Genomic DNA, 25908 nt, shown 5'->3' on the forward strand with positions numbered 1-25908 from the left:
TTGCAAACAAAATATTGTATATAATGAACCGAGCTGATTTGCTTCTTCCCATAAAACATTATATAATGAATGAACTTTACTGTTTTACAACCTGCATTATGGGACCCTTGAAAAGCTTTGTATAACCCAAAACTGATACATTGATCAATACTCATGGACTATACTCTCAACCCCAAAATAATGACCGAAAAAGGGTGTAAAAAACAAAATTTTTTATATCATCCCTCACCAAAAATTACCAATAAAGCAATTGGCGACCCTACATACCTGTCTATGTGACAGGCGACAAATATTACAGAACTCGTCGTATCCATGAAACATAAATACGGTTGGCACATAGATGGTGACTATAAAAGGAGCCCACGAAAGGGAAAAGGGAAGAAGGGGTAGCGGGGGCAACATAGTCTTGGCAAGAATGGGCACTTTACTCCAAAAACACAGCCCAAAGCACCAAATAATAAGTTGAACTAAAACCTGGAGAAAGCGCTAACTCCACAGTTCCTCAATGCATCACCCCTCCCCATAGTCATCAATGGGGGCTTCGTTGCAGAGATCTCCAAGCACTTCAAAACTGCAAACTCTTCATGATCAAACCCCAACTGGCGATCACAAAGCCGACAAATGCCTCAAATATAGGCGACCCTCTGATTCTCTCCTAAAGAATGGGTAACATCTGAGAACTTGAGAATAAAATAAGCAACAGTACTAATGTACACTCAGAATCTTAGGAAGTTGTAGCAGCCGTTGACTTCTCTAGCTTTTCCTTTTCAATTTCTGCCCTTCTCTGCTCGGCATGCTGGGCAACGCCATTGGCGAGTGCTTGATAATTGAACTCAAGTGTCTGGGTGAGGTTCTCAAACCTCAATGGATCCGATGATTGTATCACTACAGTAAAAATTATTTTGTAAGGTGAGTCTGTCACATGATGACATCGAGAATTATGATGACGATGGGGAACACTAAACATTTTAGCTTACCTTTGATTGTATCCACAAAGAATACAAAAGGATCAACCTCGTCAATTGGGGACTGCAACTCTTCATCATCACTATAGTCATCATCTGAATCATCATCATCCTCATCATTGGGCCGGAATGACTTCGCCTACATCCAACAGATGCAGAATGAAAATAAAATTCAAAGATTCAACAATAAATTATAAATAAAAACCAGTAACCCAACAAATAATTATAAGACTAAACCAAGTATAACACCGGTGTTATGAATAATTATAAGATGAAATGAAGTACAATAATTTGTGGGTGGGGGGAGGGGAGGGGGGCACGGCTTCGCTCATTTGTTCAACTCATTTTGGAGAAAGAATTGCTAGTTTTTATCAAGTTACTGAATGAAGCTATGATCCTATCTCCAGCATTTTTCACAGGATCAGTCAGTGAACCCGGGTGTTTACATGGACCATAATGTTTTACTAGGTGCACAGACCTTAAAGCAAAAGAAATCGGTATCGAGAATAAAAAGAAAAAAAATGCTGCACTATACATTGGCAGCAGGTGTAACAAGAGACTGCTGAGCCTAAATGGTCAATGTAAACAATAAAATATTTCGACAAAAACAACAGCTAAAATATAAGATTGGTTTCAAAATTAACAAATAGAAAATTATTTTAACGTTAATCTTTAGGTTTTTCATTTGTTCTCTACACTTAGTTGACTATTGAACTTCATAATAAATATATTTACAGGCATAACTACAATTCAACAAAAACCAAACCACATAAGGATGAACGCTTTTTTAAATTCAGTAGTCCAAATTTCAAATTTAACTAACTGGGATTCAAAATCCAATGAATACTTCGGGACAAAGTTAAATGATGACCTGGACAGAGGATGAACTACTAGAATATCCATCTTGCACATCCTCTATACATGCATACAGACATACTATAGAACTCGTTTATAAGCAAGCAAATGTTTTTAGACCATCATTTTCAGATACCTGCTCAGCCAACTTTCGAAGTGTGATAGTATCAGCATCATCCCCATCATCAGCATCAACTCCCATTTCTTTGTCAAAACCACTGCCATCCTCATCTTCGTCATCAGTTTGAAAACCATCCATATCATCATCATCTTCAGCTTGTTCCTCCTTAGCAGCTTCTGCAATCAGTACAAAATACATGAAAATTAAGCACTTATAAAACAACTACTGTGAGGAGTTTAGGCCAAGCAACAGATACAAATGACATTAATCTAACCCCCATGAATGTTACAACTTAGTTACAGAGACAAGGGAGACATAAGACCTGCAACTTGATCTTTGTAAGCAACTAGAAGATCAAGAGTTGCTCGGAACACCCTTCCTAAAGCCTCTGCCGGTAATTGATCAGAACGGAGTGCCAGTAATGATGTCAAACCAAGGCAGCATACTTTCTTTTCATGTTCCCTGCACATACGTTGTTAGTTTTCCATCTCAAGACACATTCAAATTGTAATTAGACAATCTATATATTGTTGTAAGGAAGCACAATATCAACATACAAAGTAAAATGGAAACAAGGGATAACAAAAGGTAAACATAACAAACCTTTTAAAATTAGCACGCATTCCACTCTTCTTAACTTGTTGCAGTAACAGGAACAAAAGATGGAAGATTTCTGATGCAACACCTAGCTTTTGCAATATGCTGAGAGTCAGTGCTGCGTTGTAGTAAAGAGCATCTGCAATCTGAAAAATGTATCTCCTATTAGAAGGAATTACTTTATGTCATTTCCAGAGAGACAAATAATATTTGAAAACGTGGGCAAACATAAAGCAGATAAACTAAACCCATTGGAAGATGAGGAAAGGCCTCAGATTTTGTTAACAATATCCCTACATTTTATTTCTTCATTTTTAAATAAAAAAACCTAGAAATCATAGCACTCAAGGAAGTACAATCCATATTTGGTTAACAAAGAGTTAGGTATACATTTTCTCAGGACAGATTTGTTAGAAAATCCGAGCAAGAGAACACCAGTAAGACATTTACCGGGTCAGGAAATAACTATAGAACAGAACATCACACTACACTTAATATAAAACATTAAGGCAATGAGAGAGTTGAACTCACACTTGAGCTCCAACAAACTACGCATTAAGTGTAGGTCTCTTCCACATTGTGGACTCCCCCTTAAATATGAGTCTCTTCCACATTATAAACACCCCCAAAGTGGAAGCTCCTACTCATCCATAAGTAATCAATGGTGACTCTTATGTTGTGATTTACCCCAGAGCAACACACCACCTAGATTGACTACCAGATACAAGGGCTACGCACCAAGATTCACCATTAACACTACTCATTTTATCCGACTACCATGAACATTGGCTCTAATACCACTTTTACAAGATCCAAGGAGGAGAAACACCAAGAAGATATTCACTAGTGAATCACGAACCAACTACATAGGAGAACATGACATCACACTCAAACAAAAAATTCACATGACATTAGGTTTGCGGGTCTTCTTCATTTATATGTTACTCAATTTACTCATTTCAATAGAATGTGAGAAAACTACCATTCAAAAATACCTAGCCTACTTTTTATAAGCCACCCCCATTTAATAAATTGGAAATTCAAAAGATATCTTTCAACCACAATCTAAAATTATTTAATGAAACCTCCAAGTCAACAGACCCCAGCACAATCAAGATATTCAGAACATTATAGCCCACGAGCACAAAAATCTGTTACTTCACTCGTGTAATATAACTATTGAACATAACATCCCCTTACCACTTGCATGAAAAGGCATTTCAAATATGATTTTTCAGTGTGACGCAGGCGTTCAACGGTAATTCTAAGATATGGTTCAACCCAGTGATCCACATGTCCTTTGCAATTCTGGAACACAACTTCGATAAGCTTGGGAGCTGGTATAATATCGTTGTCCTCCATATTTTTATCTGACATAATCTGCAATACAATATAAAAATCACAGAGAGCTCAGTAATAACATAAAAAATAATGATGATAATTAATAAACCACCAGGCTCCAACCAAATAGTCGATGCTTTAAGTAATGGGGTTAAAATAACTCACAGATGAAATCATGTTCCACAAACTCTGTTGATAGTCCGGTTCTTTGCAAGAAAGGAATTGAGCAGTTCCCCTCGAAATATAATTGTCCAAGGGAACCAAAATATCTGCCGAAGTTTAAAGCTTAACAAATTATTGCCAAAAACAATATCATATAGAAGGAGGATAAAATTTCCAACCAGATCAAGATAAGATAGATTATAAATATGCTTGTCTTGAAAAGAGAAAGAAAAAAAATATTTGAGACCCGAGTTCAATGTAAGAAAACCAAAACAGGTATCAAACCAATTACCAGGTCTATGTATGAAAGTAATAAACACCCATTTTGTTAAGGAATCAGAAAACCGCTAACCAATTGAAAGCAAAAAGGATATGGATGACAATCATCACAGTCAAGCAAAGGAAATTTGAAGACAAACAGTATGTAATAAATATATAACTATTCAGCACATGTTTGCATAAGGCTAAATCCACAAGCTTCTAACTTTAAAGTCAAGACCAATAATTACAAGTCTGAGGAGAAGTATATGAATTTAGTTATTATACAATGGGTTGTTCCAAAATGAGTTCTGAAGAAATACAACACTTACTGATAGAATCATTTTCACTTATATTTTGTAAAGAAGAAAAACAGCGTGGAATGTACATTAATTTGCTCCTGCATTGAAAAAAAATTGTCGGCATCGTATTTTTAGCTTGTTTCTTTATTAATAGATGTTTTGTAAACAGTACATTGTTTGTGTTCATCTTCTGGTTAAAAGAGATCAGCTTGTCTCCGGAAAAAATAGACCATTCACAAATTATGTAAACTATGTATTACAACATTAGCAGATGAAAAAGAGAGTTAAAATTTGTTGAGAACCATCATACTTGGAAAGAAATCAATAGCCCAATCAGCCAGTGCTTCAATCATCAATGGCCAAAGACTCCACATATCCAACGATATTGTTGGAGAGAAAAAAGTCATATAAGATACAATCTCCAAAACTTCTTCAAAAACCTCTGTAGACACATAGAAGATAGTAGAAATGAGTGAAAATCCAAACAAAATTAAAATACACAAACCATTGTTTACATATCACAAACTAATAATTAAACTAACACAAATACAGGGTCCATGAAATTAAAGAAGCAAATATATAGAAACTTAACAAGTTTTTCAGCATTGCATTCATTTAATAAGTCTAAGCATATAGAGGAAGACCAAAATTCCTCCAGTGATCAACTACTTCATACATCCATCTTAAAGTCTTATGAAACATTATTAGAAGGGTTACCAGAATCCATTAGTATTGCCTATTTCTTAAAGAAAAAATATACCAACATAAGGCATAACAACAAGAATAATTGTATGGTTGGACAACTGTCAAAAAGAGCAAGATGGGTTTTCCTTGGAACATTTTGGCTAATCAACAAGGAATTCTAAAGTAATTGGACTGGTTTTCTATGATTAGCTTCAATGGTCTAGACAGAATAACACAATTATTTTGTGGGAATGTGCAAAATACACAAATGCTTTGGTGTATATGGTCAGAGACTGAAACTTAGAATTTTTAAAGTGGTTGTTGTAGCACAATAACTGTTTGATATATGATAAAGCATTTGGCCTTGTTTGGTAGAAAACACCTATAGTCTTTTTTAAGGAGTTTTTCCTAACTGACATGCTGAGAGATTTTAGAAGCTTTGCTCAATTAGTGATTCCGTTTTCTTTGTAGTTTGTGCAGCAAAATGTCATTTTATGTTCAAGCAGGATACCCTCTTCTCCAAAACTTTTGTAACGCTTAATGAAAAGAGGTGTATATACACATAACAAAAACACAAAATAACATTGGAGAAAAATGTAGGACAAAGATTGTCACGAGAGAGAGAGAGAGAGCAGCATGGGGAGAGGTACCTTGACCATCAGTTGTCAACATTCTGCGCATTATAGGAAGCAAAGTTGGCTCAATTTGAACAAAAAGGTGAGGAAGCCTGCTCACTGATTCAAGTATTGTACTAATAGCACGTAAACAACCTACAGCAGCCAAAGCACCTGGATCATCAGCTTCATCCTCAGCTTCTGCAGTGTTCATACACCTCCAAAATGCAGCAGCCTGTTATTTAAAATAAAACTAAGTTACTTTCACATTACCTCTAGAAATTATTAAAAATTAAAAATTTCTAGAAATTATTAAAAATTAATAATTTCTAGAAATTATTAAAAATTAATAATTTCTAAAAAATTTGTGAAAGGAAAAGAAATATTACCAAATTTTGGCACAACCCAAGTGCATAAGGGGCCATCTCTTCCCCAAACTTGTCCACAATAGTCTCCAATGTGAACACAAGGTCCTCATTCTCAACCTCATTCATAAGTTTGAAAAACTCTGGATAAAATTTCGCTTGGTTAAAACTTATTCAGCAAGTCAAATAATAATTCTGGAGAGAAACAAAATTCTCACACCCTCGTACCATCAAGGAGTTGAGGAAGAATAGGACGAATTTCATTCAAATCTGCACAAACATGTCATGAGAAAAATAAGCATATAGAAAAAAAATATTCATAATAATTACAAAAAATAATGAGAATCTAAAAACCACCTTTACAAGCTTCAATAAAAGAGCGCAAAGCAAAAACGGAATCAACACGCACAGGAAGTTCTGAATCCTGCATTCTGGATACCACACACTGCAAAGCCTTCCGGAAATTGTTCTGATCTGAAAAGTTAATATGGGCATACTGTCCAGCAACCCATGCTGCCTGTTTTTCAAACAAAAATTAAATTGTACTTTACACAATAATTCCATAATCTGAATAAGTTTTAAAATAACTTAAACGAAATCAAATAAACCTATGCATTTGCAAATAATGCTTCATTTATTTAGTTTAGAACACCGTGAATCACAGCCTAAAACCCTTTTCAACCGTGGTAAGGATGATAACTGGGCCATTAAACAAATATGCCCGTTGTGTGATCCTTTTGCATCCATATAAAGCACTCAACACTGCATAGCTCAGATCTACTGATTATACGAAGCATAAGTTGAGATACTTAGAAGTATGGATCCTGTTATTGTAACTTTGGAGCAGATCTAGAAAACTTTGGGGACTAATCAGATATTATCTTCCTCTTATAATCCCACATGAAGCTCAAGACCCTTGAGGGCATTGTATCCTTTTTTGGTGGAGGGTAACAGTATGTAAATATGAATAGAAGAAGAATGTTAGTCAAGTATAGTTAAATTCGTTTTCATTGCTGTTGAGTACCTGGTTATAAATAAAGCTCAGTTGTTGTATTTTAGAAGACTGGAATGGTAATAAAAAAAAGGTCCTACATCACATGGCAATATATGGAGATAAAAATAAAAACTATAATAGGAAATCCTACCTTAGCCCTAAGGTGGCCAACAGGACTGCTGAACTCGGGAAAGACATGTTGCACTAACATTCGCTCGAGTTCAGACTTGTATGGCTCAGTCTGCTTCAATTTGTCACAAAGTGCCCCAATCGCAAGGAGGGCACCATCTTTCTGTCTGTAGGGCTTGTACTCTGCAGAAGCTTCATCATACCTAATGCACAGCAAATCATAAATATTGCACCCAATTATAGATTATTCATTCTAACAGTAAACCATTACCTTCTGAAAATTTCAACAATAAATTGAATAAATTTTTGAAGATTTTCTTTCCCCCGTTTCCGAACCAACTCACTCACAAAATCCATGGAAGCAGTCCTAGGACTATACAAATCTTCAATAACATCTGTAACAGAGAATTACAAGCTATAAGAAATTCCAGTGCATATTGAAATACTGTTTCCATACACACCAGGGCAACTTACCATAGCCTTTCCTTACATACTCGTGAGGATCTTCATCCCAAAGCTTTTGATCATTATCATTAAAGCACATAAGGGGGAACACTATTTCAAAAAGAAGGACATCAAGCCGTGGTTGCAGCAGAGTATACATACTATTCCTTGAGATACTGCATGTGATGCCAAAATTACAGAGAAATAATTAGTATGTGCTATCTCGTGGCACCAAATATAGCACTCAACAACTCATGATTTCTATCCAAATAGACAATAACAACTTTCTTCCTGGTCCGATTTGACATTCAGGAATGAGAAAGAAAGATACATTCATAAAGAACCAATAGCAGAAATATAAAAGCATCACACATAGGGCTCTCATTTCCATAGTAACAGCTATATGTACAAAGCCTCGAGACCCCATGACCAAAGATGCTCTATTCCAATGTCAAGCATCTACTCCTCCTTTAGCTTATTGAAAATCTAATAAAGCAATGAGCACCTCATATAATCGGAAGTCTGACGGCTTTCACAGAATTTAAATTTTTTTTTTAAAACCTTTTAATGTTTACTAGGCTCATGTTATAGGAGTTTTTGAAAAAGTTCACCGAAATCCTGAATTTATGATGAGTAGAAACCGTGGAATAAGTCTTGTGAGCGGGATTTATTTAATGCATTAACTTAGCAACCACATGCTTATAATTGCAGATAGAATATCAGTTGATATTTGAGAAAAAATAGGATATAATGCAGAACACAGAAATCACACAAATATAATGCACCTGTCTTTGTAGAGACAAAAAATCTTCAATAACCACAAACTTCAAAATAACGACACATCCTATGTACACCCCCACCATTATCGCTAGCCATCAGTTATTTTCTATGAATAATGGTCATTGAGGCAGTTTTTACAGAATTATGTGGGACAGTTAATGAAGGATACACATATCCAACAACACATCAGGACCCATCAACTGTCCATACCCCCCACCCCAAAATTGCACCGAGCAACACACTATTGCCGTTTACTTTCTTGCACAATAAAAACTTAAGAGAACAGCCAACGCCTACATGTGCTAGTACTTTTTTACTTCAACAGTTATATCGATGTTAATCAGTTAGATGTCAGTTTTTGCATAGTAGTTAGCTTTTGTATGGCTGTCAATACGACAGCTGGTTAACTCTATACAAAGAGCTCTGCATATTCTGTCGCAGGCACCTCATATACAGCTACAGAATCAGTTTCTTCTTTCCATCTTTCTTTCTTTTGCTATTTATCTTCTTTCTCTATATCAATTCAACATGGTGCCAAATCTTTAACATTCTTGTGTGGCAATCTTCCTCCTCCTCCCTCCCCATCCTCTGCTGCTTCCCCCAAAACCTAAAAGAACCTTGATAACTACAACTTCTTGCTGTGTGTATTAAACCGCATTGTCTTCCAACACTTTGTATTGATCCATGGTTTCCTCTTTGTTTTGTTACCGAAGCTGATCATGATGCTGGAAAAAACAATCCCACCTATAGCACTTAACAGCAAGATCAAATGGTGTTGACGCGCTCTAATCAACATTATCACACTAGTTTCTTTCTATAGTCTTAGGTAGCATTAATTCTTATCATGTTTGGGATAAAGTTCCTGATTATTTTCAAAAACAAATGTGTGGTCCTCAACAACTTTGCAATGAACTTCAATCCAAAAATCTTATCCTTGAAGATTGGTTGATAACAGAGTTTCTTCTTGGTGTTAATGCGTTAATTGGTTGTCCCACTTCAACTCTCACCAAGAATACATAAATGCTATTTTAAGGATTGCCTCAAGACTATGATTGTGTCGTTTTTGTCACTGAAAGTAAGTTTGAACTGCTACCAATTGAAGAAATTTAAGCTTTACTTCTTGTGCATTGTCTACAAAAGTTTTTAAATAAAGTTTCGGCGGATGCAGCCCATCTAAATCTAATTTAAGGTTTGCTGTCCAAAACAAATTTACAAAACGAAGAGAGCTATACTGTTGTTCTATCAAAAACTGCACAAAACCAGGACACCAAATCACTTGTTACTGCCTTTCATGGCTCCTCCTAAATTCATGGTTGACTTTAGATATCAAGGACGTGGATGATGCTATGGAGCCCGCTTTGCCAATATTCAGTGTCACGTGTGCCTTAAATAATAATGCTTTTTGCTATCATATGTTACATCAAAGTTATCAAACTAAGGCAAACTCTATTCAAGTTTTACAAAGGCTTGGAACCAGAACCATCAAGAGAATCTCAGTTTTCTTTATCATAACGGTTCTTACAATTTCCTCAGTAGCAGCATTCCCTAAGCCAAGAGCTCTTTAAATTATGGATAATGCATAAAACCACCTGCCATTTGTTGAATTTCAACTTTTTTATTGGAAGAATGGGGGCAGCAATCTAGACCCCTTGTTAGGTTCCAGACTTGGGAACCTAATATCAATGCTCACTTTCACTCCAAGAAACACAGAAAGATTGGAAGAAATCAATTGTATTCACAGTAAACGGTTTGTACAAACAGCACCCAGAGGCCTAACCCTCTTCAACAGGTAAGTACCCGTTAACAATCTAAACAATCAACAACCCATAACTCTTCTAACCAGCCAGTATTTATACAATCTTACACGCTCCCCCCCTTAACTGTCCTAGACAGTTAGTTCGTTATAGTCAGTTACACTTATTCCTTCTCTCATACACTAACCACCTTTTCTTATTCCTATCAATACCATACCCCCCCCCCCCCCCTTCATCATCAACCTTGTTCCCAAGGTTGAAATCAGGGTACTGCTCCTTGATTGTTATTTCATCTTCCCAAGTGGCCCCTTCTGGCCCTCCTTGTTGCCATTCGACCAGCACCTGCTGCACACTTCCTCCTTCTTCGGTCCTCTGCCTCCTTCCCAAAATTTTCATGGGCCAAAACGAAGGCCCCTCTGCCTGCAGGTCCGGTGGTAACTCCCTCTCCACCTGATGTTCTCCTACTGCCTTTTTCACCTGTGAAACATGGAACACAGGATGTATTCGAGCTGTCTCTGGCAACTGCAGCTTACAGGCTGCCTCCCCTACCATCTGAATTATCCGGAACGGCCCAAAGTATCTGGCTGATAGCTTTGGGTGGAGTCTGGTAGGCATCGAGGATTGCCTATGGGGTCGTATCTTCAAATACACCCAGTCCCCTACTGCCACGTTCGCAACCCTCCTCTTTTTATTAGCTTGTCGCACCATAAGATCTTGCGCGCGCTCAAGATGGAACTTCAATTGTTTCAAAGCTTCGTCCCTGGTTTGAAGCTCTTGATTCACAGCCTCCACTAGAGATTCGCCAGGAATGAATCTGTGCAAGGAGGGAGGTGCTCGCCCGTAAACAGCCTCAAAAGGGGTGCATCGGATTGCCCCCTGATAGCATGTGTTATACCAAAACTCCGCCCACGATAACACAGTCATCCACCCTTTCGGCTGCTCGGAACAGAAACACCTGAGATATCCCTCTAACACCCGGTTCACCACCTCTGTCTGCTCGTCTGTCTCCGGGTGATACGCGGTGCTCATTTTTAACTGCGTCCCTTGGCCTTTGAACAATTCATTCCAGAACATGCTTAAGAACAAAGGGTCTCTATCGGTCACGATGGATTTTGGAATCCCATGCAATCGTACTACTTCTCTTAGAAAAATCTCAGCCACCGTCCTTGCCGAATAAGGATGCTTGAGTGGTATGAAATGGGCATACTTGCTCAGTCGGTCCACCACCACCAAAATAGCGTCGTACCCCTGAGACTTAGGCAGCCGCACCACGAAATCCATGCTAAGCTCTTCCCATATTGCATTCGGAATGGGCAAGGGTTGTAGTAATCCTTGCGGTGATGACGCTAAATACTTGTGTTGTTGGCACACAAGACATTTAGCCACGAACTCTGTAATGTCCTTTTTCATCCCCACCCAAAATAAGGACTGAGCTATCCTCCTATACGTCCGGTAAACTCCTGAATGACCCCCCATCTGCGTTAGGTGAAACTCTGCCATCAATCTTGGTAGCCACGAAGACTGCGCCGACAACACCAACCTCCCCTTATAGTGCAGTCTTCCATGTTCTATCGTGTATGCTGGGTGAGAATTTGGGTCCACCTCTATCTCTTCTATCACCTTACGTAGTTTCTCGTCCTCAGCTACCTCCTTCATTACTTCTTCGAAATCTTGCCAATAGGGCCTGGCTATCACCGACAACTCCTTATCTTCGTCGTTCACCCCCTCATCTCTTCGGGACAACGCATCTGCCACTCGGTTGGTAGTCCCCACCTTATATATGATTTCAAAATCGTATCCCAGCAATTTAGCTATCCAGTTTTGTTGATTCTGTGTCGTGATACGCTGCTCCAAGAGATACCGGAGGCTCCTCTGGTCAGTGTGGACTATGAATCTATGTCCCAAAAGATAAGGACGCCAGTGCTAGATCGCTAATACCAGAGCCATCAGTTCTTTTTCATAAATGGACTTGCTGAGAGCTCCTTCCGATAAGGCCTTGCTGAAAAAGGCTATCGGCTTCTTCCCCTGCATCAATACAGCGCCAACCCCTTTGCCCGACGCATCGCACTCAATGTGAAAGGGTTGCTGAAAATTTGGGAGGGACAATACCTGGGTTGTCGTGACGGCTGTCTTCAACGTTTGCCATGCCTCCTCTGCTTTCTCATTCCAGGTAAATCCTCCTTTTTTCAATAGATCCGTTAGAGGCCTGGCAATTTTGCCGTAGTCCCTGATGAACCTTCGATAATACCCCGACAAACCCAAAAATCCCCTCACACTCTTCACTGATTTTGGCCATTCCCAGTCCACCACCGCCTTTATCTTTTCATCGTCCATCTCCACGCCTCTGCGAGAGATAATGTGTCCCAAGTATTTGACTTGGGTTTGCCCGAACTCACACTTCCTCCGATTGGCCACCCACTGATCCCGTCTCAGGGTTGACAGGACTTTCCCAACGTGCTCCAAGTGCTCCTCCCAGGTTCGACTGTAGACCAGTATATCGTCGAAGAATACGAGCACAAACTTCCGCAAATAGGGCTTGAAGAGATGGTTCATAGTGCTCTGGAATGTTGTCGGCGCGTTGGTGAGCCCGAAAGGCATCACGACAAATTCGTAATGTCCCTGGTGTGTGCGGAACGCCGTCTTCTCGATATCCTTCTCGGCCATGCGGATTTGGTGGTACCCGGCCTTCAAGTCCACCTTAGAAAAATAGGAAGCCCCCCTTAACTCGTCCAACAGCTCTTCTATCACCGGTATGGGAAACTTATCCGGCATCGTCGCTCTATTCAGGGCTCTGTAGTCTATGCAGAAACGCCAACTGCCATCTTTTTTCTTGACTAAAATTACTGGGCTGGAGTACGGGCTATGGCTCGGACGGATCACCCCGATCGGAGCATCTCCGAAACTTGCTGCTCGATCTCATCTTTCATTACATGTGGGTATCGGTACGGCCTGACATTGATCGGACCACTTCCCTCTTTAAGGTGTATCTGATGCACCGTCTCCCTGCTAGGTGGCAACCCCTCAAGCTCTGTGAACACCACGTCATGTTGTTCTAGTAAATCCCCCATCTGCTGCTTCTGTTTTTCAGTAAGGCCCGAACACTTTGGGCTGCTTGTATGAGTCTCGCACAAGCCCAACTCCCAGACCAAAAAACATGTTGCCACCTCATCTATTTTTTTTAAAGCTTCGGGGCCCACCACCCTCCTCTCTAACGTGGGATCCCCTTGTACAGTTATCCTCTTGTCTCCTTGTCTGTACTTCATCGTTAAAACTCTCCAGTCCACCGTCACCTCCCCAAGCTTTGCTAGCCACTCTACCCCTAAGATGACCTCCACCCCTCCGAGCTCGAAGATGTAAAAACGTTCCACGACTTGAGCCTCTCCTATCTCCAACGCTACCTTTTCGCAACAGCCACTGATTCTCTTCCTCTGCCCGTCCCCCAAACTCACCAAATACGGCTGTGTTTTTGTCACCGTCATCCGCAGTTCCTCCACCAACCGTCGATCAATGAAATTGTGGCTCGCGCCACTATCAATTAGAATTACTACCTCTCTTTGTCCGATGTGTCCTCGTAACTTCATTGTCTTGGGTGTCGTCAGCCCTCCGGCGGACAGTGCCGACAACTCCATTGTCGCAAGGTTCGTCTCCGACACTTCTTCGCCTTCGACCTCTTCCTCTTCCTCAACCACAATTAGCATTTTGAGGCCCCTCTCTAGGCAGCGATGGCCGGGGCTGAAGGGTCCGCCGCATCTGAAACAACGACCCTCTTCCCTCCGTTTAAGATACTCCGGGTAAGGTAGATTGCGAATAGTCTGATCACCTCCGCCGTTGGTAGCCAGCCCCTTATTCCGTCCCTGTGTCGCGTCTTTATTAACAGACCCCACACTTTCCGCCGTTCCTCCTCGCACCGTCACCGAACCCGACGCCTTCCCCCAAGAATTCTGATTCTTGGATAACCACCCTCCTCCGGTCTTCGTGCATAATTTCTCCACATCCCTCGCCACTCGCATGGCGGTCATCAAATCCAGTGGATCATGTGACCGGACATGATCGCCCACCTCCTCCCTCAGACCGAACAGGAAATACCCCATGATCTGCTCCTCGGGTATCTGGGTCGTCTGCCCCACCAGAACTTCAAAATCGCGTATGTACTCCTCCACCGGTCCCGACTGTCGTATGGTTGACAGCCTTTCATACATTGTTCCTCGTGTTCCTCCTCCAAAACGGATACCAAGAGCTCTCTTCAACCCATCCCAAGAAGAGTTCTTGGTTTTCTCTCGCCAGAATCGGAACCAGCTTCCGGCGTAGCCATCCATACTGATAAAGGCCAGTTCCAGTTTCTCCTCCTCCGCCACCTTCTGTACTTCGAAAAACTTCTCTGCTCTGCCAATCCATACCCAAGGTTCGCCCCCCTCAAAGACTGGTAATTCGACTCGTTTCCTCCATTGGCTCATACCTCCTTGGTTACCGTCTCCATTTCTTCCCCCTCCACCGTTTGGACCACCACCATTATCGTTCACCGACGACTCACTCTCCCCCTGTTGCTTCCCGTGGTTATTGCTGTGACGTTCTCCAAGCGCCTTCAAGATTGCCTGGACGTCTTGGCGTATCGCCGCCGTATCAGCTTTCGTCTCTGCAATTGCCACTTCGACCGCCTCTAAGTGCCCTTCGACTACACCATTCTTCCCTCCATCTCTACGTGCGATGACACTCCGATTGGGGATCCGGCAGGTCGGACCAAATGTTAGGTTCCAGACTTGGGAACCTAATATCAATGCTCACTTTCACTCCAAGAAACACAGAAAGATTGGAAGAAATCAATTGTATTCACAGTAAACGGTTTGTACAAACAGCACCCAGAGGCCTAACCCTCTTCAACAGGTAAGTACCCGTTAACAATCTAAACAATCAACAACCCATAACTCTTCTAACCAGCCAGTATTTATACAATCTTACACGCTCCCCCCTTAACTGTCCTAGACAGTTAGTTCGTTATAGTCAGTTACACTTATTCCTTCTCTCATACACTAACCACCTTTTCTTATTCCTATCACCCCTAGATCAAAAAAAGCTCAAATATCATGAACCAACAATCCTAAAAGCTAATCCTGTAAGGTGGAGAGACCATAATGGTTTTTATATTGCATCTCCAAACCAAGTCAAAAAGAAAATGCATTTACCAAATGATGTGTGGCATTGATCAGAATTAAAAGCACACAGTTAATTAAAGTAGGCTAGAATATGATTATATAATATGATTCACGGTGAAAAATTAGACTGCAAAGGATACCCACCTGTTGCTTAGATATTGAAGAATCAAGTTGATAACTCTGTCAGGTAAATAGCCCCCTACTCTAACAACATTTAATAGACTTAAATGGCACTCTAAGATTTTCCCAGCGTAATGCTTCTGAAACATTTGGGCAAAGGCTCTGTTTTCAGGGTTTTGAAGCTTCAAGTCTCCAAAACTGTCATGTGGTAATTTAAACAACCATAAAAATTCAGAATAAGTAACGACAAAAATTCTTTTATATATAAATCAATCCACACCTAAACATACCGAGTGTAGAGCCTATTTAGAATGTGAACTGTCCATTTCTTGACCTTCCACCAACCCCATGATTTTCTAAGATCAGGATCAACAGGCTGACCTTCAGAGGGTACAGGTCTCTCCAATATATTTAAAAAAAGCATCATCCAAGCATTGAAGATATTTTGATCAAACAACAGCTTAGGAATCTCCAACTGAATAAATTCAACAAAATCCATAATTTCACATGTCAACTATCAGAAATTTGAGGTGAGAAGCATCAAAATAAATGAGGTGGCCGAAAAAGTTATCTCAAAATGTAAAAGATGCTCTCCTTTATTTCATTTTATCCCCAGCGACCAGGTCAACCAAAAAAAATGAAACAAAGATTTATTGAGATACAAACACATAAATAAAGACTTCCTAGACAAGGATTCAAATGGACTGTAGTGTTGACTATTTTTGTTCTTCTAACTTTTGATCACATTAACTCCACCTCATATTTGACGTGAGAGGAAAACATGATACTAGAGATATAACAATCCCACAATAACATTCTATTCTTTGCTTATTTAAATTTAATGGCAATATAAACCCAATGGCAACGGATGAAAAGATACTAAAATACAGTGGAGAATAAAGCGTCATTTTCTTAAAAGGCATTACCCCAAAGTAACAGAAGGGTATCATGTATTTCAATTAAAATTTAACAGAATTGTATCATTGTTGTTTGTAAAAGAAAGGCAGCGCATCAATTCTAATTAAGATTTGATTAACTGCAGTTAGTTTATCAGTAAGGTTAAAGGGGAGAACTCATAAAAAGGTAGGACAACTAAGAGAAGGATATCATGTATCTGAGTATTCGCTGGTGAGAAGAGCTCCAAGACTCTTGTATCAACAGATAATTCATTCTTTTCTTCTGTTCGTTAATTCCATTCCCTATTCAACACTTACCAGATTGAGGATTAAGGTTCTCTGCCAATAAAATTCAGGTACCCAAGACTCTTAAATTACCAGAGAATTCATTTCATTCTTCTGTTTGTCCCCTTCCCTATTCAAGACTTTGATAACAGATTGGGGATCAAGGTTCTCTATCGATACAAAATTCAGGTTATGAAGCTAGAATGCTGAACACTTATTATGTAAGATGTTATTATTTGTGTTGATAATAGTGTTTGAAAGTGGCCTTAATTGTGGTCACCCCTAGCCACCTTAATTATGGCCTCTTTAGCGGATGACTAAATTGCAACAAAAGTAGTGTTTAATCCTACATCAACTAGAAGTATGACTTAAATAGAACTTACAAAGCATGCACAATCCTCACCTTCCAAATAAATCTCATGAAGTTAAAGTTGAGCCCAACTTCTAAGATGGCTTAGCCACTTGCATTAGCCATGTTCCATGCCATTAACCTTAGGCAAGAGGGGGGTTATTGGAAAATCACTTTAATTGCAGTTGCCTTAGTTAAAACCTCTTTTGGAGGTTGCCATAGTTGGTTGAGGTCTCAAGGGCAGTCTTTAATTCTAAATCAAATAAAGCTATGTTTTAAATAGAGCTTACAAATTTTGGTAGAACTCACATCCAAGTCGATTTTGTAAATTGAGTTTAAGCTGAAATTCGAAGACTGTGATTAGGCTTTTTCTAAACTATTATTTTTGTTTTAGGTAAACTCTAAAAGTCCAATACAATCTAAAGGATGTGATCGGAAAAGAGTTATATTTAAATTATGCACACTAACTTCAATGTCACTAGGGAGTTGCTTCTCCTTTCACTGCTTTGAAATATGCAAACTTATGCCTGAACACTTCCAGACATTAATCCAAACACACTTACCCCCTCAAATTTGACAGCCTTGACCACCTTGGGTAAAATAGAATGCATTGTACACCCTAATTAATAATAATCACAGATTTTACATAATGACTATCAATAGAAGTAACATGAATCTGAACAAGGTTTGATCTACAGCATAATGCATAAAATAAACTCGTTAATTTAAGAATACATGTGAGGACAGAGAGAGCGTACATAAATGGAAGACCAGAATATTTTACAGATAAGCTTGATTAGATCAGCTACTTCAAGTGATGGATTAACAATCTGGACAAGGCCATTAAATATATTGAGAAGATGAGGAAATGTCTCGTCAACAATGCGATAAACTGGTACCCTTTCCTCGTCTGACTTGAACCTGAAAAGAAAAAATAAAAGTGCGTGTGAACCTAACACATACTAAACTAATGAATCTGGACCACTATTTAAGGATCACAGGGTACTTTTGAAAATATGAGCTCTTGCAAAATCATAAATGTAATACTTTGAAATGGAAATTTTTTTAACCACGTTATTAGTACAGAATATTTATTAGCTTTGCCAGTAACTATTCTCCATTGTGAAACCTGCATAGTCAACTTTAGCAGGGTCTCCCCTCCAACAACTTTTTTGAAATGGAAACTTCAAATCTTATTAATGAACATCGAAAAGTAATCATACTGGCCAAAACGCATGGAATGAGGTTTGTCCCTTCCATTTGAAACATTGTAAACTCTAGTCTTTTCTATTTTCCTTTCCAGACTTAATGAAACATCTCAAATTTGTGGTGATATTTTAATCCTCATTCATTTTCTTCAACACCTCAAAATGATCATGAAATTAACATTCAAAAAATAATTATTGCTAATCATTTCTTTGTTAACTTTTCTTTTGGTACTGGAAAAGCAGACAACTATTTAGGCGACATGCAAAACAAGTGTATAGTTCATTCTTATTTTTATGTTATCTTTCCCCTTTTGTGACATTTTTTATTAGAGTTTCTCATTCTCTTAGATTTGAATCTTTCTCCACATTCTTATTAAATCCTTTTTTCTATCCCTACAACACATGCATATATAACAAATTTATAGTTCAACGAAATGATCTAAGCAACATACTACAACCTATTTGCGTGTAAATGGCACTGTAACCGTACAATAAAAAATGAAAACCAAACAGGAACTTCCATATAGTATGAAAGTACAATTATTGATAATAACGGACAAAGTACCAAATAGTGAGAAAATATCACCAACAGAACTGGGTAAGAACATCAACCTGGTTCTTCCAGTTAAGGTATAATAGATATGAAGTCACAAACTTACTCGTATTTTCTTGAAAGAATCCGGAGCACAAACAATGCCCCATAGACTTGTTGATCCTGTAAGTTATGCTTCACCCAATCAAGAAGACGTGGCCACTGCTCAGGATAATCACAATGTATAACTGTTTTAAGGCACTCGCCAAGTTGTACCCTTTAGACGTAAGGAACGCCAAGTCAACACAACGGAGAATTGGAAAAAAAAAACACAAACAAAACGTTGTTTAAAAGAGAAAGAAATATGGCACATAATTTAAACCCTCATTAGTTGTCATCACCCACAAGGTAAAGAGAGACATGACAGCAAGAAAACAACACATCAAAATATACAAGAATAGCCACCGGATATGAGGCACCAAAACAATCATACCTCAACAGAGGAGGAACCTGGGTTACAAAGACCAGAATGTGATCTCTCACCACATCTTTATCACTCTGTGAAATCTGCTGCTGCGTTTCTACGTAAACAACCCACAAAAATAAAGAATGCGATAAGCAAACATCCCACTTCATTATCTAATTTGAACAAATGATCAAAAGTGCATACCATCAAGAGGAGACCAATTTTTCGCAATAAAGTTCTTGAAATGAATACTAGCCACTTGTCGTACACCCATGTCAACGTTGTTGTCAACAATGATTTGCAACAGCCTCACCAGATGCTGAGGCGCATGCTGAAACTGTATGCAAATTCAACAACAAGCATATAAAAGTTAAAATAAGTCAACAAACTGCAACATTGATACATTCAATTACAACCGCAAACCGGGACGCCCATGTCAACAGACAACAAAGTCCGATGTTTTTCACTACATAAACAAGCTCGTGATTGAAAAAGATCATCAAGAAACACAGCCAAATTTAAATTTATCAAATCAAAGCAGTGCTGGATTCAATTGACAACCATACACCAAAATTCAATTAGCAACCAACGACAGAGGAAGACACTAAAAGAATCATCACGTTTCACAACTATCCGTACTTCTTAAGCACTAACCGGAAGTGAATCAAGTAAATACAAAGCAATGAAACCTCTGATCAGAAAGAAAATTAAAGAACCGGAAGGAGTCGCACCTGATTCAAGCTCTCCTCAGCAGCTTTCCGTTCATCTGGATTGGGACTGAGAGCGGCTTGGAGTATAACAGCAAGACTGGGAAGATCCATGGAACCGAAAATTCGATCAAAAAACCTCCGCTACAACTCCGATCAGCGCGCAATCCAAGAATTACGAAAGCGATTACAAGTTCAGATATAAACCCTAGAAATAGCGTCCTCTAGGGTTTAGAGCGCGAGCGATAAAGAGACCAACGAGAATCGAACAGAGTAAGTGGCTTCCGATTTGTGTTATGTTGAGTTGCGTTGAGAGAGAGAGAGAGAGCGCAACAGGAAAAGCTGGAGGCTATTTAAACTACTAGGGTTTACGTTTACGGGTTTTTAACCATCTTCATACTACTAGCTGGAAGTACTTTTCATCGCGTTGAGAAAAATAAAATAAAATAAAAAATAAATATATGAAGTGATACTCTGCTTGTGTAGTTGGACACTTAGCGGCTTGTTTGGGTACGAAGATACGTTAGAGGCGTACGGGATAGGTTAAACCTTTGACGTATGTTAAACCGTTAATGAGTAATTTCTTAATTCCGTTGGTGATTTTGGTGTTTGGTGCGTACGTTTGTAGCGGTTGGACGATCTTTCACGCTTCTCGACTCTCATCCAGGAAGCTGCCGCTTTGATGGGTTGGCTGCCAACTCCACCTAATTACAGAACTCATTACTAAACTTTGTATACGTCATTTCATATTTTATTTTAAACTATTCAGTTAAAACTTAGAAAGTTAATATCTTTCAACCGTTTTTCATGTGAAATAAATAAGTATAGTATAATCATAATGACCATAAAAGATAAAATATGTTTCCATAAAATATTAATATTTTAATATCAAAACAAATATAATCATTAATGGTTAGATAAACTATGTTTTATTTTCTTTGACAATATAATTTGACTTTTAAATTTAAAAGATAATATATATAAATTTGTTTAACGTTGTTAGCATTTAAATTATTTACGTTAGTTGATAAATTTTAGTTTAAATCTCATTTTAAAACATTATTTAACACTTACAAAATTTAATGTTGGTGGGTTAGAATTATTATAACCATTGTTAAGTTTGAGAATCAATGTCCCAATTTAAAATAAAAATGAATTTGACTTTGCATTCAAGTTTAAAAAATAAAATATATTAAATCTAAAATAATTCATTAATATTTTTTTAATTCATGATTATATATTGATATAAAATCGTGAAAAGACAAGTTTACTCAAAAAAAATTACGTGATAAACATTTCATTTATTAACTTTAATCCGTTAATTGAGAAAAATTAATTATAAAGTACGGTAAATAAATAAAAATGGACAATAACTTATAATTTATCCCTCTCTTGTGTTCATAAACCATATTACTATTGAATTAGCAAGGTGTGGATCTCGTTTTTCAATTATTATTGGATTAAGATTATATGTGAATTCTTAATGAGTGTTCATAATAGAAAACATTAAATATTTTGTTCACTTGAGTGGATTTGAGAAAGAGTAATTGAAAAGATTTGATGATAATCTTTTTTTTGTTTATTTGAATAGATTTAGAGATAAGTGGAAGTAAATTTTTTTAATTAGACATCTAAATTAAATCCTACACTAATAACTATATACATTTACATATCTCTCTCAAAAGCTTTTTAAAATAAAACTTCATTTTTCGTATAGAACTGAAATATATACAAATGCAATTTTCTCCACACAAAAAAAAAAATACAAATGTTGGTTTCTAAATGTGAATACAATTTTAGTAGAATAAAGTTTATTTCCTCAAAAGTCATGAATTTAATGCTTGAAATTTCAACATATTATTATCTCCTTGAAAACAATTGTCTCCACTGCTCACTACATATTATTATCTCCTTGAAAACAATTGTCTCCACTGCTCACTACGCCTTATATCACAACTATACCATCGTATATTTGCATTGATACATATGCATTTATCTCAATTTAAATGTTAATAGATTATAATTAATTATTTATTACATTATATTGACATAAATACTATATATAAATCAAAATAACAAAACAATTAAAGATAAATCAAAGTTAGCCTTTAAAAACTTATTTTCTTAAAGTTTGAAAAAAACTTTCTTATACAACCAATACTTGACTTTTTAAACGAATTAAATAAATGCAAACATTTGATCAAAAGTGTTCGTATGTCTAAATTTTTTACAAAAACTAATATTGTGACATAGATAATTTTTTTAAATTCATTTGAAAATATTCTTCTTTATTTTTTACTTTATTTTTTCTTAAAAAATTAAAGTTAATGTGTATCATTCTACTTTTATTTATTTTTTACTTATAGAGCCACTAACCATGAGAATATTATATAAAAACCTAGAAAGAATTTACTTATTTAGTGTCTAAAACTCTCGTATATTTAATTAAACAAATTTGACTCTACATAATTTATAAATTCAACAGAAGATATAAAGTTATCAAACTGGTTGAAATTGGTTTTTTAGTCATTTCTTATGCATAAAATTATATATTTAATTATAAAATAACATAAATATGAACAAATTTGACTTAGTTTATTTATTCTGATTTTTTTCATTCAACCTAACACAAATCTCTAAACATGTATCAGTGACACATATATTAACAAAGTCATTCTCAAAACAAATCATCTACGCTGTAATATTATAAAATTTGAACCAGTTACTCTTAAGATTTTTTTGACTTAAAGTTGAACTTCTAAAAATTAATAGTTTCATAAGAAAGTCATAAGTGGACACGAAAGTCATTGATTAAATATTTAAAAATATCATTATCATCATAAAGAAACAAATATTATATTTAAGTTGTGTCATGACATCCAAAAATATAATATAAAATAATATATTAAGAGTTATCACATATATATGATAAAATATAACAGTTATAAACTAAAATATAAAATATAAATTTTACCGTCATCGAAAATAACCATGGAATTTAATTTTTTATATACAATTTAACTACTACAAAACTACAAACAAAGTTAATATAGTACTAACTACTGAGTAACATCTCCTCCTTCCAATGTCTGCTTTAGAGACACCTCATCTCTTCAACAGTGTGGCCTCCAAAGGCCCTCAACTTCTCGGCCTCCAAGGCCTCAACAGTTCAGCCTTGCATAGGCCTCCACTTCTCGACCTCCAAGGCCTCAACCCTCGGCCAACTTTGGCCTCGAGCGTTCAGCCTCAACGGCTCGTCTCCCAGTCGGCAACACCGAAGTCGGCGACCGCATACCTTCATGACTTGTTACTTAAGCAGGATCAGTAGCCTATCCAGCTCGATCGACGAAAGTACAACCCCTTTTAGACTTTCGGTCAGTCATATTATCAACGAACAAAGGAGAGCTTGTTTGTATCAGGAAGGCCTTGAATATAACTCCTTCGCATAATAAAATCATACTCAGGCTCGGGGGGCTTATGTACCATACGACCCTCCCAACTCCATGAACCGAACGGTTCTCAGGCCGACCGACCACTCAAGGCCGACCAACCACTCAAGACCGACCACCCATCAGACCGTGCGGTCCTCCTAGCTCCATGAACTAAACGGTTCTCTCAGGCCGACCGATCACCAAGGGCGAACAACTATTCCCAAGCTGACCACCCAGGACATCCATCAGACCGATCGCCCAGGTCGACCATCCATCCGGCCGACCACGTGGTTAGATTATAAACGATAATAGCTCATTAAGGCCCTTAATGGAGGTTAAGGCGTGGTTGGGCCGTCATCAGGCCTAAGAAAGGTAAAAGTCCATTATAACTAGTATAAACAAAGGTCATAGGTATGACTTCGAGAGAGCTTGCACATTATGCACACCACATGCATCAATTATAGTAATAACCGTTCGGTCATTTTTACTGACTTGAGTGTTGGAGTGTCTTTGACAAGTACCCGCCCGCCCATCTTGGAGAAGAGGGAAGGAGAACAAACAACTTGGAGTATGAGACAACAAGGTAACTGTCTGGCATCCAACCAACCCGTTCGGTCTTCAATGTCCGTCCAGTCATCAAGAATCGTTCGGTCTTCGAGACATCTTGGAATGTTTTAAGGGACCTTCAAACCCCACCAAAACATTTTGCATACCTTCATGACTTGTTACTTAAGCAGGATCAGTAGCCTATCTAGCTCGGTCGGCGAAAGTACTGTTAGCAAAATGATGAAGATGAAGTTTTGATGATGTCCAAATCAAGTCAAGATATATCAAGATTCATGAAGATCCTTTGAAGACTTGTTTTTGTTATAAAAAGCTTTTGTAATAATTGTAGTTTAATGTTTAGAACTTAGATTTGTAGTAGATTTTGATTCTTGTACTTTCATACTTTGTATTAGCTGTTCAGAATAAAAAAACACACGGTTTTAATCGATTAAATCAAGTATTAATCGATTAAAACGTTGCAGGTGCTAAAAACTCAACTGACATGGAAATAATCGATTATTACCTATTTTAATCGATTAGTTAATCGATTAATCCTTAAAATAATCGATTATGGATGACCGTTGGAGTTTTCTGACTTTTGAAAACTAGTCGTTGTACTCATTTTAATCGATTAACAATAATATTAATCAATTAAAAGCGTTAAATGGCCAGTTATGAAGAATGGAAGAGTATTTGCTTGAGTCTATAAATAGGCTCTCCTTATCCATCGACAATAACTCTTCCCTTGTGCTCTAGTACTCAAAAATCATTAAGACTTATGTGTTCTTGTTCGGCTTGTGAAACTCGTTTCTGTGGAGCTGGTGAAGTGCTGCTACGGTGACTGAGGAAATAGCCGGTTCATCCTTGGTGTGTCTAAGGAGGTGTTCAGAAGAGGAAGTTCGTCCTTCGTGAAGTATTCAGAGGAGATGTTCATCCTTTGTGAAGACTCAAAGGAGGTGCAGGTTCATCTCTTGTGGTATCAAGAGAGGTGGTTTCTAAACTTTTACAAATTGTTTCTTTGTGATTGTAATTTGTAATTGTTTTGTGAGTAGTAAACTGTTTATCTTGTTTTGAGATAAGCGACTGGACGTAGGATTGGTAAGATCCGAACCAGGATAAAATCATTTGTGCAAATTTCTCTCAACCTTACTCTCTTTATTTGTCTTTATTATTTGCTTGGTAAGTTTAATTGAGTAGAAATTAAAAGGCACACGTTTGTATTAAAAACCCTCTTGGTTTGTTATTCCACGCTAACAATTTCGTTGTAGCCGCTCTAACAAGTACGACCCCTTCCAAACTTTCGGCCAGTCATCTTATCAACGAACAAAGGAGAGCTCGTCCGTATCAGGAAGGCCTTGAACATAACCCCTTCGCATAATAAAATCATGCTCGGGCTTGGGGGGCTTATGTACCTTACGGCCCTCCCAGCTCCATGAACCGAACGATTCTAAAGCCAACTGACCACTAAAGGCCGACTAAACACCCAGACCGACCACCCGTTAGACCGTACAGTCCTTCCAGCTCCATGAACCGAACGGTTCTCTCAGGACGACCGACCACCGAGGTCGAACAACTTTTCCTAAGCTGACCATATAGGATGTCCATCAAACCGACCGCCCAGGCCGACCATCCATCAGACCAGCCGACCATCCATCAGACCAGTCGACCACATGGTTAGATTACAAACTATAATAGTTCATTAAGCTCCTAATGGAGGTTAAGGTGCGGTTGGGCCGTCATTAGGCCCAAGAAAGGTAAAAACCCATTACAACTAGTATAAACAAAGGTCTCAGGTATGACTTCAGGAGAGGTTGCACATTATGCACACCACATGCATCACTTGTAGTAATAAT

The 25908-nt window shown here is 38.0% G+C and overlaps 1 protein-coding gene across 2 annotated transcripts; it reads right to left on the minus strand.

The window, feature by feature from the left end:
• Window positions 1-45: 45 nt before the first annotated feature.
• On the minus strand, window positions 46-20495 carry LOC108328942 (importin beta-like SAD2). 2 transcript variants are annotated; one of them, XM_017562851.2, is made up of 22 exons: window positions 20103-20485; window positions 19576-19708; window positions 19399-19486; window positions 19033-19182; window positions 17924-18086; window positions 15926-16110; window positions 15660-15833; window positions 7862-8007; window positions 7659-7782; window positions 7410-7590; window positions 6622-6781; window positions 6493-6534; window positions 6289-6407; window positions 5936-6134; window positions 4912-5043; window positions 4045-4148; window positions 3739-3918; window positions 2545-2684; window positions 2264-2403; window positions 1957-2117; window positions 978-1104; window positions 46-885 (listed from the first exon to the last, which is right to left on the minus strand). In XM_017562851.2, the coding sequence occupies exons 1-22, from the start codon at window positions 20190-20192 to the stop codon at window positions 725-727; spliced, it is 3099 nt and encodes a 1032-aa protein (XP_017418340.1). In that variant the 5' UTR covers window positions 20193-20485; the 3' UTR covers window positions 46-724. The 2 variants fall into 2 exon arrangements, with proteins under 2 accessions (XP_017418340.1, XP_017418341.1); XM_017562852.2 differs by lacking the exons at window positions 46-885; window positions 978-1104; window positions 2264-2403 and having other exon boundaries at window positions 1975-2117; window positions 20103-20495.
• Between the last annotated feature and the right edge of the window lie 5413 nt (window positions 20496-25908).

The sequence above is a fragment of the Vigna angularis genome, chromosome 2, assembly GCF_016808095.1.
Source record: "Vigna angularis cultivar LongXiaoDou No.4 chromosome 2, ASM1680809v1, whole genome shotgun sequence".
NCBI classification, from domain to species: domain Eukaryota; kingdom Viridiplantae; phylum Streptophyta; class Magnoliopsida; order Fabales; family Fabaceae; genus Vigna; species Vigna angularis.